This window comes from Stigmatopora nigra, chromosome 4, assembly GCF_051989575.1.
Source record: "Stigmatopora nigra isolate UIUO_SnigA chromosome 4, RoL_Snig_1.1, whole genome shotgun sequence".
NCBI classification, from domain to species: Eukaryota; Metazoa; Chordata; class Actinopteri; order Syngnathiformes; family Syngnathidae; genus Stigmatopora; species Stigmatopora nigra.
This window is the reverse complement of record NC_135511.1, coordinates 15,198,698-15,214,576: the sequence shown is the minus strand read 5'-3', so window position 1 is coordinate 15,214,576 and position 15,879 is coordinate 15,198,698. Positions and strand designations below refer to the sequence as shown.

At 34.6% G+C, this 15,879-nt stretch overlaps 1 protein-coding gene across 3 annotated transcripts in view; it reads right to left on the bottom strand.

Annotated features, from left to right (window-relative positions):
- The window catches only part of LOC144195924 (polypeptide N-acetylgalactosaminyltransferase 9), a 70,815-nt gene that overhangs the window by 16,283 nt on the left and 38,653 nt on the right, over positions 1 to 15,879 (bottom strand). For all 3 annotated transcript variants that reach the window (XM_077715810.1, XM_077715809.1, XM_077715808.1), the window contains 2 exons: positions 9,019 to 9,216; positions 4,976 to 5,093 (listed from right to left, as the gene is read on the bottom strand). In XM_077715810.1, coding sequence (XP_077571936.1) covers positions 4,976 to 5,093; positions 9,019 to 9,216 — 316 coding nt within the window. The remainder of the gene's footprint in view (positions 1 to 4,975; positions 5,094 to 9,018; positions 9,217 to 15,879) is intronic.

The following is a 15,879-nucleotide window of genomic DNA, read 5'->3' as shown; positions in this document are numbered from 1 at the left end:
CCCCTTTTATATTAGGAAGAGGAGAGCTGACAAGGTCTGTCCAATTATCTCTGGCCTTAAGCCTTAATCAGTGAGTGTGATGTATTCAGACATAAAAGGTGACCATCCATAGATTCCCCAATTCTACAAACCACAATTAATAACTGTTAAACTCGAAGCAAAATGTGTTGCACTGCACTCAACAAACTGAAGGGTTCTTTCGACACCGCTACGATAAGCCAGACTGCATATTTCAAGATTAGCCGTTAATTATAGCCAGCCCAAGGCGTACATGTCAATAATCATGCAGTCTAATTACTTTCTGGATAACCCCCCACCTTTAAAACTGGATGGATTATCTTGACCAATGAAAAATACTTGTTAACAGATTTAGACAGATGTGCAAAGTATTTGAGGGAAATCGCTCATCGTGTTTAAGAAAAAAATATATAAATGTTTTACATAATTGATATGATTTCATGTAGTGCAAGGGTGTCAGACTCAGTTTGGTTCGCGGGCCGCATTAACATCAACTCGATTTTATGTGGGCTGGGCCATTTTAGATATAATATTTCGATTTTTTTTTAATAAATAGATTAAAGGAACTGGATTAAAAGACCTGAATATTCAGTTTTCATATGGATCTAAAACAATGTTTATTTGAGCATTTTCTGAGCTTTTTTTTAACTAAAAACACAGAAAAAAATGATTAAAAAATTGCAGTTATTGATTTACGAAGAGGGAAATCCGGAAATATAATATACATCTCTATCTATCATTTTAATTTGATCCTAAAACAGAAAGTTGGCACTCATGATTTACTTTCTCGGGCCACACAAAATGATGCGGCAGGCCAGATTTGGCCCGCGGGCCACCACTTTCACACCTGTGATGTAGCGTGATGAAATGTATTAAATACATATTACTATGTGGATGGCAACTAATTACAGGTGTAATCCATCTCCCACCTAGAATAAGATAGCCTTCATAAAACCTGCTGTTTGGGTGTTTGTCTTGTCTGTTATTATAATTATTTTTGGCCTATTTGTGTATTTTTGTTGTTGGCTTTTTTCTTCATATACACTTGGACTTAAATTACATTTCTTCTTCTCCTTTAACAACCTTTGCATGATCATTTTGGAGTTTTTGTTCCCTTACCAAGTCACCTTAGCTGCCCCTTATAATAAAGATCTGAACTCAAGCATACAGTAATAAACATTGGCGTAACTAAAACTCAGTCCATTAAGCTGGAACAAATTGATCGGGCTACTAAATAATGCACAAATTCAAAAAGACAAAAAACTCTGGATCAATATCAAATACTACTACTACTACATCAGTAGATGGGCTGATGATTTCACCCATGTTGGTGCTCAACAGTGAGGAAAAAAATCAATTGAGTTTCATGAAAAAGTTCCTTGAGAGAAGAACAAAGATCTTAAATGGCTATAACCAAGTTGTCTGTCCAGATAAAGCTCATAATAATAAAGCCATTAATTAAGGCTTATTTTTTTTCCTCAATGAGATCATAGCCAATGAGAGACCTGGAAATAGCAAGGTCCAAATTGTAGTAGATGAAATCCCTCAGCAAAGTTAATTTATACACTGTACGGAAGGGTCGATATTATAGTAAAGTCAGCATTGGTTACACAAATAATTACGAGTTGAATCCATGAAATGACTCCAATAATTGCTGGTGCCTGTGAGACTCTTAGCGTTTAATTAAATGGAATTTGTCCACATCCAAAAGATTTGTTATCAGCTTTTGTAATTTCCTTGTTGGAAGTGACTCACATATGGTCAGCGACAACAGTCATTTGCTTCTAGATGTGCTGTGTGTGTGTGTGTGTGTGGTACATTGTGATTTCGACGTTGCCAAAGTGGCTGGTGTCCACAGATGGCCAGGGTTTATTGCCGCCTCAGAGCAACACACTTGTCCTTCACAAGGTCGCTGCTCTTGCTGCAAGAAGATGCAGACTGGACCAGTTCAAGGCCAGAGCTATAATCATCAGCACTCCTGATTGAGCACGGCTAAGATATTCCGCTCAATTATTCAGGATCACGCTTCCTAACAACAGTTTTCAAAGAGATTTGAATGTATTTTTTTTTTTACACTAAAAGCGGCAAGCAACAGCGTTGTCGGGTGGAAATACTTTCCTAAATAAATGAAAATAATTTTCTCTACAAGTTCAAATAGCTGAAAAAATATCAATATATAAATTTGCTATGTTTGTTCGTTTCTAAATTACAAATTAAATGCAACACATGGTCAAATATATGTTAAAATGCAATTTTGGGTCTGAATAGGTCCAATCTATGGAGAAGAATGAAAAATATGAATTACTGAATCCATTAAGCAAGACTCCCTTAGAATCTTGATGGAAATTAAGAAAAAAGCAGCATTTTTAGGGTTAATTAATGAATGGTTGAAACACGCCAGTGGTGCAAATGCTTGGAGTATGATCAACTATAAACCTACAGACTACTGAGGGACTGTGTGGTAACCTCAGTCTGCAGAAGGTCCCCAAATTGTGGACTTCCAATGTGGCTCCAGTTTTTTAACTAGTTCTACAAAAAATACAGTATATATCCTTGCTATTTAAAAAGAAAAAAACACATTTCATTGATGTCTCATGTGCATGAATTGTATTGTAAAGTCAATGAGCATTATTGAAGTACTATTCCAAGGTCTGTTTGAGATCAGCAATAATACCTCGACCATTGGGGAAATTAGAAACAAAAGGTCTCGAACTCATAAGAAGCGACATCATCCAAATTCATTAACAGCTAATATCACATTGACCTTTTCTGTTAGAAGCATTATTTCTGTCCCTAACCTTTTTTTGTTTTTGCTTGGCTTTTCTCATTTAAACCCAGCACAGCATTAATGTTTACTACAAACATTGCATTTGACTCCCTCATGAACCCAACACAATTGAGGACAGACAATCCTATTGACTCACTCAGAGGCTTCCTTGTTCCAAGAACTGAAGCAGCAGCCAACTATAAATTATAAATGGCATGTAACCTTTCTGTCTGGACCCTGTCTTTTTTTTCGTCAGCCCCCCCTGTAGTCATCTAGCATTTCTGCAGACTCGGTTATTGCCAGCTACTCTGACTAATTGCTTAACTTGTTCTTGTCAATCAAGACTATCCCAGATGGCACCTTCCCTATCGTGGAGGTAACGCCATTCCCTCATCAGAAGACCATATTTCTTCTCTTAGTTGCCATGTTCTGAATCAAATTGATGCACGTAGATCTAGTCAAGCTTGTACGATGTGTTCCAATGCACATTTTAATCCTCCTGAGTTCTAATTTCTCACAGTCAGGACACATGAGAGGAGGTAATTACGTTTGGGTTGCCAACAGAAATGTAATTTAAGCTATAAATATGCATATGTATATGGATATGTAATCATTTACATCACAGGTGTCAAAGTGGCGGCCCGGGGGCCAAATCTGGCCCGGCGCATCATTTTGTGCGGCCTGGGAAAGTCAATCGTGAGTGCTGATTTTCTGTTTTAGGATTAAATTAAAATGAAGAGTATAGATGTATATTAAATTTCCCGATTTTCCCCCTTTTAAATCAATAATTGGCATTTTTTTTATACATTTTTTTCTGTGTTTTTGGTTAAAAAAACATTTTGTAAAACCTGAAAATACATTAAAATATTTTCTGTTTTCCACTTGAACATTGAACATAAAGAACATTTTTGCAATGAAAAACAAATAAATATAGATTAAATAAAATTAATTAAAGATTAAATAAATGGTTTTCCCTTACTAAAAAAAAACTTAAAATAAAATTGTATTAGATCTATAAAAAATTGAATATTTAGGGTTTTTAATCCAGTTCTTTTAATCCATTTATTTTTTAAAAAAAATCTAAATATATCTAAAATTGTCTGGCCCACATGAAATCAAGTTTATGTTAATGCAGCCCACGAACCAACCCGAATCTGACACCCTTGATTTGCATAGTTTATCGCATTGCCCCCCCCAAAAAAATATCACCATCCTATATCATATCATTTAATAAACTGACGTCATCTCCCTTCTTATTCCGATTCAGTTATCGTCAGATACATAAAAGTGTCTTTACTGCATGAAGATATATAGTAAGCACAGTTATGCCAAATAATGCATCAAATTGAGTTATAGTTGTAACTATAGAGCACTAACAATCAGAGAGACTGGCTAAAATACTGCATTATATCTACGTTGTTTACTGTATAAGACATTTTAATTTACGAGGTAGAATTTCGACTCAAATTTGGTATAATGATGGACTCTGAATTGGTAATAGAACACCAAAAACATTGTTGGTTTCACTAAAAGTGTTAAAAAAGTGCTTTGTAATGCATGAAGTACACTCATTTTTCACATGTATTTTGTAAATGGGGGGTGATATAGTAATGTAGATGCCATCTTAAGATACTCACTTGGATAAATGTGATGTTTAAGGTTTAGCATGTTACCATTTTCACATTTAAAAGGCTTTGGTGAGCATTTAAAGTCACAATACTTCCACCAGGTTTAGGCGAAATTTTAATGATTTTAATGAACAAAACCAGCAAACCAATTTTTCAATCATTTGGCTTGCATGAAGCGTTAAATTCAACTCCCAAAAAAGAGCCTTTAGGTTGGCTGTAAATTTGCATAAAAAGGATTTATTTTCCCTGTGCACTTCAATTTGAAAAATTCTAACCCTGCACATTTTAATCATAGTTTCTGTTGATGCCGCTGGGCTTTTGGATCTGGCGCCCTTAGGCTGCCAAGCATGCATGGGGAAATGTATTCGTAAAAACTCGGGCAAATATATACAGAATATTTTACAAGTCAAAGCATAATTAATTATATAAATGTTATCTATTTAAATATTACATTTGTATTTTTTTCCAATTCAAATAGAACATTTTCTGGCTTTTTTTCTTAATACAATCTCCAAGAGTGATTTCATTTCAAACCATTTGTGTAATATAGTCAAAACATTACCCGCATGCCGAGTTCAATGTTCTCTCCTCCGTAGACTTCCATACCAGGATCCAATAGACCAATCTGTCCAAAGTATTCACGGTCTACCACAAAAGAACAGCCAATCATAGCTGGGGTTCTGAAAAAAAAAAGAGAGAAGACAGCATCGTTAGTGTATCAAGCATAAATGAATACTTTTGGCTGCCATTAATCGATTTTGGCAGTGGCTGTAGAACTATTTCTTGGCATAAAACTACTATTAGATTAGACATAGATCACTCCTTAGTTGTTTATTTCATTTTTCCTACCATTCCCTAAAAATAAATGTCTTTTTCCCTATATTTTTACACTTTTAGTAGGCTGATAGACACCCACATTAAATAAAAAAACATAACTATTACCGTATTTTGCGCACTATAAGGCACATCTTCAATGAATGGCCCATCTTAAAAATTCGTTTCGTTTATTAAAAAAATAAAAATGAACAAAAGCAATAGATAAAATTGGTGAGAAAATAAAACACCAAACTAGAGAGCAATATTTTTTGCTACTTTCAGTATTGAATGGCTCCCACATTGCATACTAAAATAGACACCGTATTTTCTGCACTATAAGGCGCATCTCAATGAACAGCCCTTCTTAAAAATTAGTTTCATATATAAAATTTTTTTTAAACAATTAGAAAATGCAGTAGTGGTAGTGGTAGTAGAAGACGGTGTTTTCCATCCACTAGATGGAGCTGTAGTAATAGTAGTAGTAGAGGGGAGGCGTTGTGTCAGATGTAATCTGTGCTAAAGGGAATTCTATACAATGACTAACCAATATTGATATATATACAAGGCGCACACTAGTCTTTTAGTTGCGCCTTATAGTGCGGAAAATACGGTAATTTATAGTGAGAAATGGCTATAAATGCTTCTGTTTCATTGCCATTTACAGCTTTAACTTCCAATACATGTCTAGACTAGTCAAAATGCCAAAATGGAGTGATTTTCTAACACTGTCAACAGCAGCCAATGAGTTAAATGATGTCCTATAAACAGTTAATTGCACAATTGTACTTCTTTAAAGTAACACAAACTGAAAATGACCTTGGAAAACATCCGTCTGAGGTCTCCTATAATATTATCATCCAGGCCAAGTCCGTTCTTGAGTGGTCTGGGACAAAGACGTGTAAAAAGCACTCTATTTTGTCAGTGTACGCAAGGGTTATTTTTCTCTAAAGTGGCTTGCTACATTCTTTTTTATTTTTTATTTCTGTAAAGATGCCGCAAGTAAGTTCACCGTATCAGATCTTGCATGCCTACACACGGCTGCCAATTCAGTCATGAAAAGAGAAATCCCAATGGTTTTTTCTTTATGATTCACTGAAGGAACATTAAGAAGGTTCAGTGCGCAATTTGCTATGAATCATAAAGTGAAAGGTACTTGTATTTGGAGTACGTATAACATCGTCACATTAAGAGAAAATTGTAAGAAAACAAAGTGAACAAAAACTAAAATTCATTTCATTTTATGTTTACATGATCATTTTCAAGTATAGGCCATCAGAGACAAAATAATCATTGAAAAAAATGGGAATTAAATGACACTGTTCATATTTTAATGGACTACTTAAAAAACATCAGTACGGATTCATACTATCACATACTTTACTTTGTTTTCATTGTTTTGAGCACAAAAAACATCAAATGTTTAAAAACGTTTTATTTTCCGTATTTTCACGACTATAAGGCGCACCGCATTATAAGGCGCACCCTCAATGAATGACATTTTATCCATATATAAGGCGCACTGTATTATAAGGCGTACTGTATTATAAGGGGCACTGTCTATTTTGGAGAAAATTTAAGACTACAAGTGCGCCTTATAGTCGTGAAAATACGGTAATTGCTATTGACTTCCAGGTATGGAGCACTCACTACTTTACAGTCACCTCTAGAGCCAGCCTTTGTTAATGTTTTGGATTTTTTTTGGATGAAATCTTGCAGGGGGGGAGGAACTATATGATGGAAGATTTTGTAAACTAAGATGGCATCTGCATATTTAACAGTATTGTTTCAGTTCAGGCGTTTGTGATTTTTTAAATATCCGACAGTGTTGTTTTTTTGTTTTTGTTTTTCTGTTTTTTTCCATATATAAGGCTCACTGTATTATAAGGCGCACTGTCTATTTTGGAGAAAATTTAAGACTTTTAAGTGCGCCTTATAGTCATGAAAATACGGTAAACGTATTTCATCCTTGGAAAGAAATTAAATTTGGCTTTATATACTTATCTGAGATCCCCAAAATGAACGATCCATAAAATATGACAACTTTATCGCAATTTTTGTACTTTCTTCTATATTTTCTTGCCTTTTTTGGGTGATCAAATAGACAGAAAGGGCAGTGGGAACGAGTTTTAAATGGCCACCTAGCTTCTGTTGTTGCGGAACAAGGAGGTCAATGATTTCCAATAGAAATCCACACAGCTGAAACAGTTTACCCTTGAGGCAATCTGTACATAAGCAGCAAACTACCAATAAACTAACATGGGCCACTTCTGCCGAGCCCACGGCTCTCGTCTTATCTGACACGGGTACAGATGTTGAAGTAAAACAACATAACGACAACCATTGAGACTCTTCAGACTACTAATAATACACCAGACAAGACCTCTGCAAAAAAAAAACATTAAAAAATCATCATAGCAGTCACAAAAATTGTCCTTTTTCCAGAAAGTATGCATGAAAACTCATTAAAAAAAACACAAGCTTTAATGACATAATTAATAAATGACTCTAATACTTCATTCTAATTACACCAACTGTGAATAGAGCTAAATTTCAATATAATTTTTCTCCAAAAAATAATTTAACTTGTTTTCAGTTACTAATTGAATTCAATCAGGTGGTTGAGTGGTTAGCACAAAGATGTCACTGAACTGGGATCGAGAGTTCGATCCCGATCTTCCTGTATGGAGTGTGCATGTTCTACCCAGGCTTGTGTAGGTTTATCCGGGTAACATAAGCCGTAGACTGGTTGATCCTTCTATATCTCCCCTAGCTATGATTGGTTATCCGTCTCTGTATGCCCTGTGATTGGCTAGCGACCTTTTTAGGGTGTCCTGGTGCCCATAGTTGGCAGAGTTTGGCTCCAGCACCCTCCACAAGGATAAGCAATAAGGAAAATGAATGATGAAGTATAGATGACCAGTTATAGGATTCTACCTCTATGTGATTCAAGATGGGTCCTGGATACCCCCCAAGTACATAAATGATGCAGTATTGTTGTGGCCTTGTCATTCTGCATACAAATGAAAGCATTTATAGAGATAAGTAGATTGCTTTCAATAGGAATATATATTTGTGTGTTTGAGTGGCATCTCCTAGATTAATGGTAAATAGAGTGCACTTATACATACAGAATATTATCTACAATATGACTGTCTAAACCGTATTATGAACAATTAATGCATTCATTTAGGGCAAGGGTGTCAAACCCTTTTAGATATATTTCAATTATTTAAAATAAAATAAGTTAAAATAACTGGATTAAAGTCCCTGAATATTCAGTTTTTTTATAGATCTAAAACAATATTTATTTTAGCTTTTTTAAATATATTTTTAGATTATACAAAACAATTTTTTGGACTAAAAAAAGAAAAAAATAATTTAAAAAATGACAATTATTGATTTCGAAGAGTGAAAATCAGGAAATTTAATATACATCTATACTCTTCATTTTAATTTGATCATAAAACAGAAAGTTGGCACTCATGATTTACTTTCTCGGGCCGCACAAAATGATGTGGTGGACCAAATTTGGCCCCCGGACCGCCACTTTGACACCTATGATTTAGGGTGAACAGTCTTGGCCGAGAACTCTGACACAGGTGGGATTTCAACTGATTATCGCTTGGTCACTCAATGTAGCCAGCCCTTCCCCCATCCACAAATCAAGCTAAACAGGACCTTTCCCTGACGGATAGCCACATGAATAAGTCAACTGCAGTTATCCATATTTCATCAAACATCATCATCTATTATGGATGTTGTTCACTGTTCACTGGTTGGAGTGCTCACCTGATAGGAGCTGTCTCATCGCCCTTGTCCAGCCACTCCTGTGGAGGAATGATGTACATACACCACAAACCCCAATTGTAGCCGTGGGCAGCGTTGGCGTACTGTTGCACTTCAAATGTGTTATATTTGATGTTGTCGATGGCAGGTAAAATGATGCGGGTGTGATCCTCTTTCATTCGGGTGAGAATAGGTTCAGCCCTTTGATAGAAAAGAGAGGGGGGGAAAATGAATGACATATTGATGAACAAATACTATTCTGGTAAAACATATAAAGAATGAGTGGTTAAATAGATCGACAGAATTCGAATGTTTATCAAAAATTGACTAGGAATTGATAAACACTGGACTTTAACCTACTCACAAGCATATAGCTTTAATTGGATGAACAAATTAATATTCTAACCAAAATATTCTTTTTTTTAATGAATTACAATGTAGAACCTTTGTTTACTACTAATTTAGAGCTCCATGGAAGATGAATGAACTTTTTCAACATACCGCATTTTCACGACTATAAGGCGCACTAAAAGTCTTACACTTTCTCCAAAATAGACAGTGTGCCTTATAATCCAGTGCGCCTTATATATGAAAAAAACAGAAAACCAAAAACGCAAAACCACCACTGTCTGATATTAAAAAAACACAAACACCTGAACTGAAACAATACGGTTAAATATGCAGATGCCATCATCTTCCATCATATAGCTCCTCCCCCACTGCAAGATTTTATACAAAAAAAATCCAAAACATCAACAATGGCTGGCTCTAGAGGTGACTGTGTAGTAAGTGCTTCATACCTGGAAGTCAATAGCAATTACCGTATTTTCACGACTATAAGGCACACTTAAAAGTCTTACATTTTCTCCAAAATAGACAGTGCGCCTTATAATACAGTGCGCCTTATATATGGAAAAAATGTCATTCATTGAGGGTGCGCCTTATAATGCGGTGCGCCTTATAGTCGTGAAAATACGGTACTTCAAAACCCCCATTTAGCATTCTCCTCAATCCCCTCATAGAGTCTTGGGTCCTTTTGTCATGTAGCAAATGAACCACGTCAATTCTTGATGTCTTCATGTTACCGCAAAGAGATTTTGCCTCTGGTAGTCTACATTTGCACACTGGTTCTCATGCTTGGAGATGATATCTACCATATCTTCAAAGCAAGTCCTAGTAGACTCAGGGTGTCATGTGATATACTTCTAAATTTATAAAAGGAGGCTGCAATTACACTGTGATAAATGCGTCTCTGAAGGATACTCCCACACTTCCAGTTTCTCTGCATCTTTCCGCCCAGTGCCTTCGTTTACCCGGATTTCTGTGGTTTTTTTTTCTCTCTCTCTCGCCTCATCTCCTCTACAGTGGAAGCCATTTGTCTTTTTCCAGTAAAAGTAGTCCTTTCCATATTAGGGGGATGGTTTTAAAGTACAACTACAACATAAAACATAACTGCACATGATACAAAAAGCTATTCTGGATCGTGGATGAATGATTTATAATAAAGTTCGTATAAGATAACAATAAAGCTATTAGAGCCGTCTAAAGCTCTACCGAAGACAGAAAAAAGACATTTATTATTCATCAGCCATTGTATTAATTCCATTTTCTACTCGTTAAGAGAAATAGCATTTTGGGATTTGATATTTTTGAATTTTGAATGTGACTATTGTTTACTTTCTGTGGCTCCAAAGCCAATTGAGGCTCATTTCAGCCTTCTGTTTTGAATTTTAATTTAATCTGTTAACAAATTGAGTGTTATATTTTGACTAGATTGGACATTTGATCCTGTTTAATGCAGAAAATGAGACATTTGACCAATGTTTTAGCAGCATGGTTCTATCTTAACATGAATTTCCCCCAAAAAATGAATAATCCTGAGCTTTTTATTGAGACTCAACTTCAAGACAGAATTTACCCAAACTGCTGAGCTGTATGGCAGCCTCTTGCCACCCAAGTAAATTCATGTACACTATATAAAAAGAGTACATCTATACTGTGACCTTGGAGAGGGATGAACATTATTTCTTATTTCCTATTTACTACCAGATCGTAAATAAATAGTTGGTGGAAAATAATAGGAAATGTGGTTCCAATTTTTGGGGGCAACTGTTTAACCAAATGGAGTCAATCCCATTTACTTTTAGATATAATATTTAGATTTTTTTTAATAAATGGATTAAAAGAATTGAATCAAAATCCCTAAATATTCAGTTTTTATTGATCTAAAACAATGTTTATTTTAGCTTTTTTAAATATATTTTTAGATTTTACAAAATGATTTTTGAACTAGAAACACAGAACAAAATGGATTAAAAAATGACAATTATTGATTTAAAAGGGGAAAATCAGGAAATTTAATATACATCTATACTCTTCATTTTAATTTGATCCTAAAACAGAAAGTCAGCACTCATGATTGACTTTCCCGGGCCACACAAAATGATGCGGCGGGCCAGATTTGGCCCCCGGGCCGCCACATTGACACCTGTGGTCTAACTTGTAACTGTGTTTTTTTTTCTCCTGTATCTGCATGAATAAAGTTATCCGATCAAATCCAACACTCAAGCAGAAAACATACCTATTCAAAGTTACGAATGGCATTGTTTTCATTCAATACGGACATATTTTTGTTATTTTTCCAATAAAAACACGAAAAGGAGATATTTTCACAAACCTAAAAAAATGCAACTGCTCATATTTTGGTCTTATGAGGTTAGAAAGCACACCTTCTCACTGAAGAACCCAAAAACAAGCCCTAAAAAAAACAAGAAGCAACTTTCTAACCAGAAGGACCCATGAGGATGTGATATTAGATAGGAAATGAGGACACATACAAATTGAATGGCGTCTGCATGTGTCATTCCCTTCTTTTTATATTCTGTCTTATCTGTACAAAGATGAGAGGCATATACATCCAAAGCGGGAAGAATCACACTGTGATCCATTATGCTGTGTTTCTGTGATAAATAACCAAAGATTGTGAAAATGTGCCAACACTTGCGTTTATTTTTTTCTCACCTTGCAATTCCATTTTAATGGCCCGTTTCATGCTATCGATGTACATTTATTGTCTCTTCACGGCATATTTGTATTGCAGGGACAAGGACACGAATGTATTTTTGCTACAGATCCACAGCCAAACTAGGATTTTTAATACGCTAATACACAGGTGTCAAAGTGGCGGCCCGGGGGCCAAATCTGGTCCGCCGCATCATTTTGTGTGGTCCGGGGAAGTAAATTATGAGTGCCGACTTTCTGTTTTAGAATCAAATTAAAATGAAAAGTATAGATGTATATTAAATTTCCTGATTTTCCTCTTTCAAATCAATAATTGTAATTTTTAAATATTTTTTTCTGTGTTTTTAGTTCAAAAATCATTTTGTAAAATATAAAATATAAAAAAAACTAAAATAAACATTGTTTTAGATCTTTAAAAAACTGAATATTGATTTTTTTCCTCCTTTTTAATCGATAATTGTAATTTTTTTTATTCCATTTTTATGTTTTTAGTTCAAAAATCATTTTGTAAAATCTAAAATATTTAAAAAAGCTAAAATAAACCTTGTTTTAGATCTATAAAAAACTGAATATTCAGGGTGTTAAATCCAGTTCATTTAATCCATTTATTTAAAAAAAAATCTAAATATTATATCTAAAATGGTCCGGCCCATGTGAAATCAAGTTGACGTTAAACCAGCCTGCGAACCAACTCAAGTCTTACACCCTTCCGTTAATATATTAAAAAAATAAATAACCCCGCAATCCAATTTTAGTGCCATTTTGTTCATTCATTCCATTATCTTCTAAGCTAACATTGATTGTTCCTTACCAACTAACTTTTAATGCAAAATTACAAGAAATTCAATCACTCTAAAATGAGGAACGATCAAATAATAGAATTAAAAACAGTTTAAAATGATTCCTTAAAAATCAATGCCGGGCTGCCAGTGTTTAAAATGATAACCCTTTAATTCTACTATGGACTAAATGAAGCAGAACATATGAGCAGCCATGCAAGAAAGTTAATTATTAAATAATGCAATTTATGAAGTCATATTTCAGAGAATTTGGCTGTTTGCAGACAAGCAAAAAAGATGAAATAAAATAGCTTAAGTGCATTTTCATCATAAATTATCTTGATAAGGACATCAAAGGTTATGAAAAGGAGAAAAAACACAGGTCATTTTCTGAAATAGCTCAAAAAAAGTTGCCTACCTATTTCAAATATTATATAATACATAATTCAAAGCCCAACCAAACCTTGTCTAACTTAACCAACTTCAAAAACTTCCTTTAAAGCAAAAGTTCGTACACTTTTCCCCTGCTTGTCAAGTTTATAAAATATTTGATTGCATATTCATTGTGCCCCGACATAACAGAGGAAGATTCAAAGAAAGTAAAAAAGTTTGAAAAGAGAATATTAATGTAGTGACAGGGTTTGTTTTTTTTCCATTGTGAGTTAGTGACACATGAAAAGCTATTTTAGCAGTCTGGTATTCTATTCTATTCTCTTTGTACATTTGTTGAAGCGGTGACTGATTGGGTAAAGGTTCATAAGTTTTATGTTTTTGTTATTTCTTTTTTAAAAGTATGAATGTTGTTGTATGTACAGGAATATGGGAATTTTTAATAAAGTACTGGTGGAGTAGTGGGACATGAAGTTGACTTTTGTACACTGAAAGGTTCATTAAGCTGGGTAATATGTGTATAATATTCTATTATATTCATTAAAATTTGCTATGAAGAAGTACATTCATGGATAAATGCAGTATTCCCTCGATTTTCGCAGTTAGTCCGTTTCATAATCACCCGTATTAAGTGAATTTCCGCAAAATAGGAACCATATCTTAATAGTAACATTTATATTTAAAAAGAAAATTCCCATATCATTATTATTCCTTTTGCCAATTAAATAAACATCCCATACACGCCTATCAAATGTAATTAAGTTCTAAGTGTGAGCATGAAGGGGTTGTCAGTCTCCCTGTGGTTCCATGATTGGCTGGTAAACAATTTAAGGCATTTGTGTCAAAGTGGTGGCCCTGGGGCCAAATCTGGCCCGCCGAATCATTTTGTGAGGTCCGGGGAAGTCAATTATGAGTGCTGACTTTCTGTTTTAGGATGAAATTAAAATGAAGAGTATAGATGTATATTAAATTTCCCGATTTTCCCCCTTTTAAATCAATAATTGTCATTTTTTAATCATTTTTTCTGTGTTTTTAGTTTAAAAATCATTTTGTAAAACGTAAAAATCCATTTAAAAAAAAATAAAATAAACATTGTTTTGGATCTATAAAAAGATAAATATTCAGGGCTTTTATTCCATTTCCCCCAAAAATCTAAATTAAACATTGTTTTAGATCTATAAAAAGATAACTATACAGGGCTTTTAATCCAGTTCTTTTAATCCATTTCCCAAAAAAAACCTAAATATTATATCTAAAATGGTCCGGTCCAAGTTGACGTTAAAGCGGCCCACGAACCAACCCGAGTCTGACACCCTTTGGTCTACAACCTTCGTTTTAATCCCTATTTTGATGGGTTTGGTATTTAAGTCTCTCCATTTTAATGCACCAAAACTCATCAGACCTTGCCTTTCCTTAAAGAAAATCACATTTTGTTGCCGGGAAACACTCATGCAGAAAGGAAAGTTCCGGAAGCTTACAACAACAAGCTAATTATATGTTCGATGTAGCCCGGCAGGTACTATTCGTGCTTGTGTGCTTGTTATTGGAAAGCTTAGATGCTGCTGCTCATCCATGGAAACGTGTCGAAGTGCAGATTTATTTATTATTTTTTGGTGTTGTTGGTTAGCGACTCTAAAATTGATTGATTTTCATACCATAAGTAAGAAATGAGCAAATACAGCAAAGCATGAATTAGCTTTTATACGCGTTTGCGTATGGAAACGAGTCAATTTGCATAATCTACCGTTTCTGCAAACATTTTCTACCGAAAGATCCAACCTCTGTCTACACAACCTATTTGTCACAATGGAATGTGTCAGCTATTTATCATAATATGATTATTCACTAGGACACATCTAGTGATTAGTAAGATGGATGGTTGTACTATGTTGCGAGTCTCCATCAATGACCTTGTGCTCGTTGCTTGTGCGTGTCGTGCCAGCAAAAGAATGCTGCCAACACGTAGCGCGGCCTCTGTGTTTTGATTCATTGGCAAGGCATTCCCAGTAGTTTGCTGTGTATTTGCAGTAGAAAATGCTGTCGGCTCATATTAGCGGTTAAGCTGACATAGCCGTATTGGGTCGTATGGTAACTTAGTTTAGGCACCTGTTTGTTTCCAAGACTCTTTAACCTGCTTATTATATGATATGTGGCAGTTTTTGCAAGATTAAGATGTTGTTTTTAACATTTTCTGTCATAGTGAGAATAAGTGGTGCAAGGGAAAGTATATTATTTACTTATTTTAGCCATAGAGAGTCACTTTTCGGTGTTTTTGTTTTTTTTACTTTTAAAAAAATTGGAGAAGTTTACTAACTTTGGAGCAATAGTCGACTGGGAATAACAAAAATTAAAATAATTTTGATTTTTTTTTAAATAAGAAATTTGACTTTTTATTTATTCAGTCATTCATGGGGGTGCTTGAGCCTATCCAGCCAACTATGAACTAGGGGAGACCCTATAATCAAGTGTTGTAGACTGTATTTTAGTAAAAGAACATTCCAAATAGTGGAATTCAGTTCGATTTAAAATACATTTTTTTGGGAAAGAAAAAAAAATGATATGCACAAATGCAGAGTATGTGAAGAGTAATCATGGAATATTGAAAATTTAATAGCTCTTATGTTTGTTCAATGTAAAACAATAGAGAAATTATAAATAATAAGATAATGGCCAA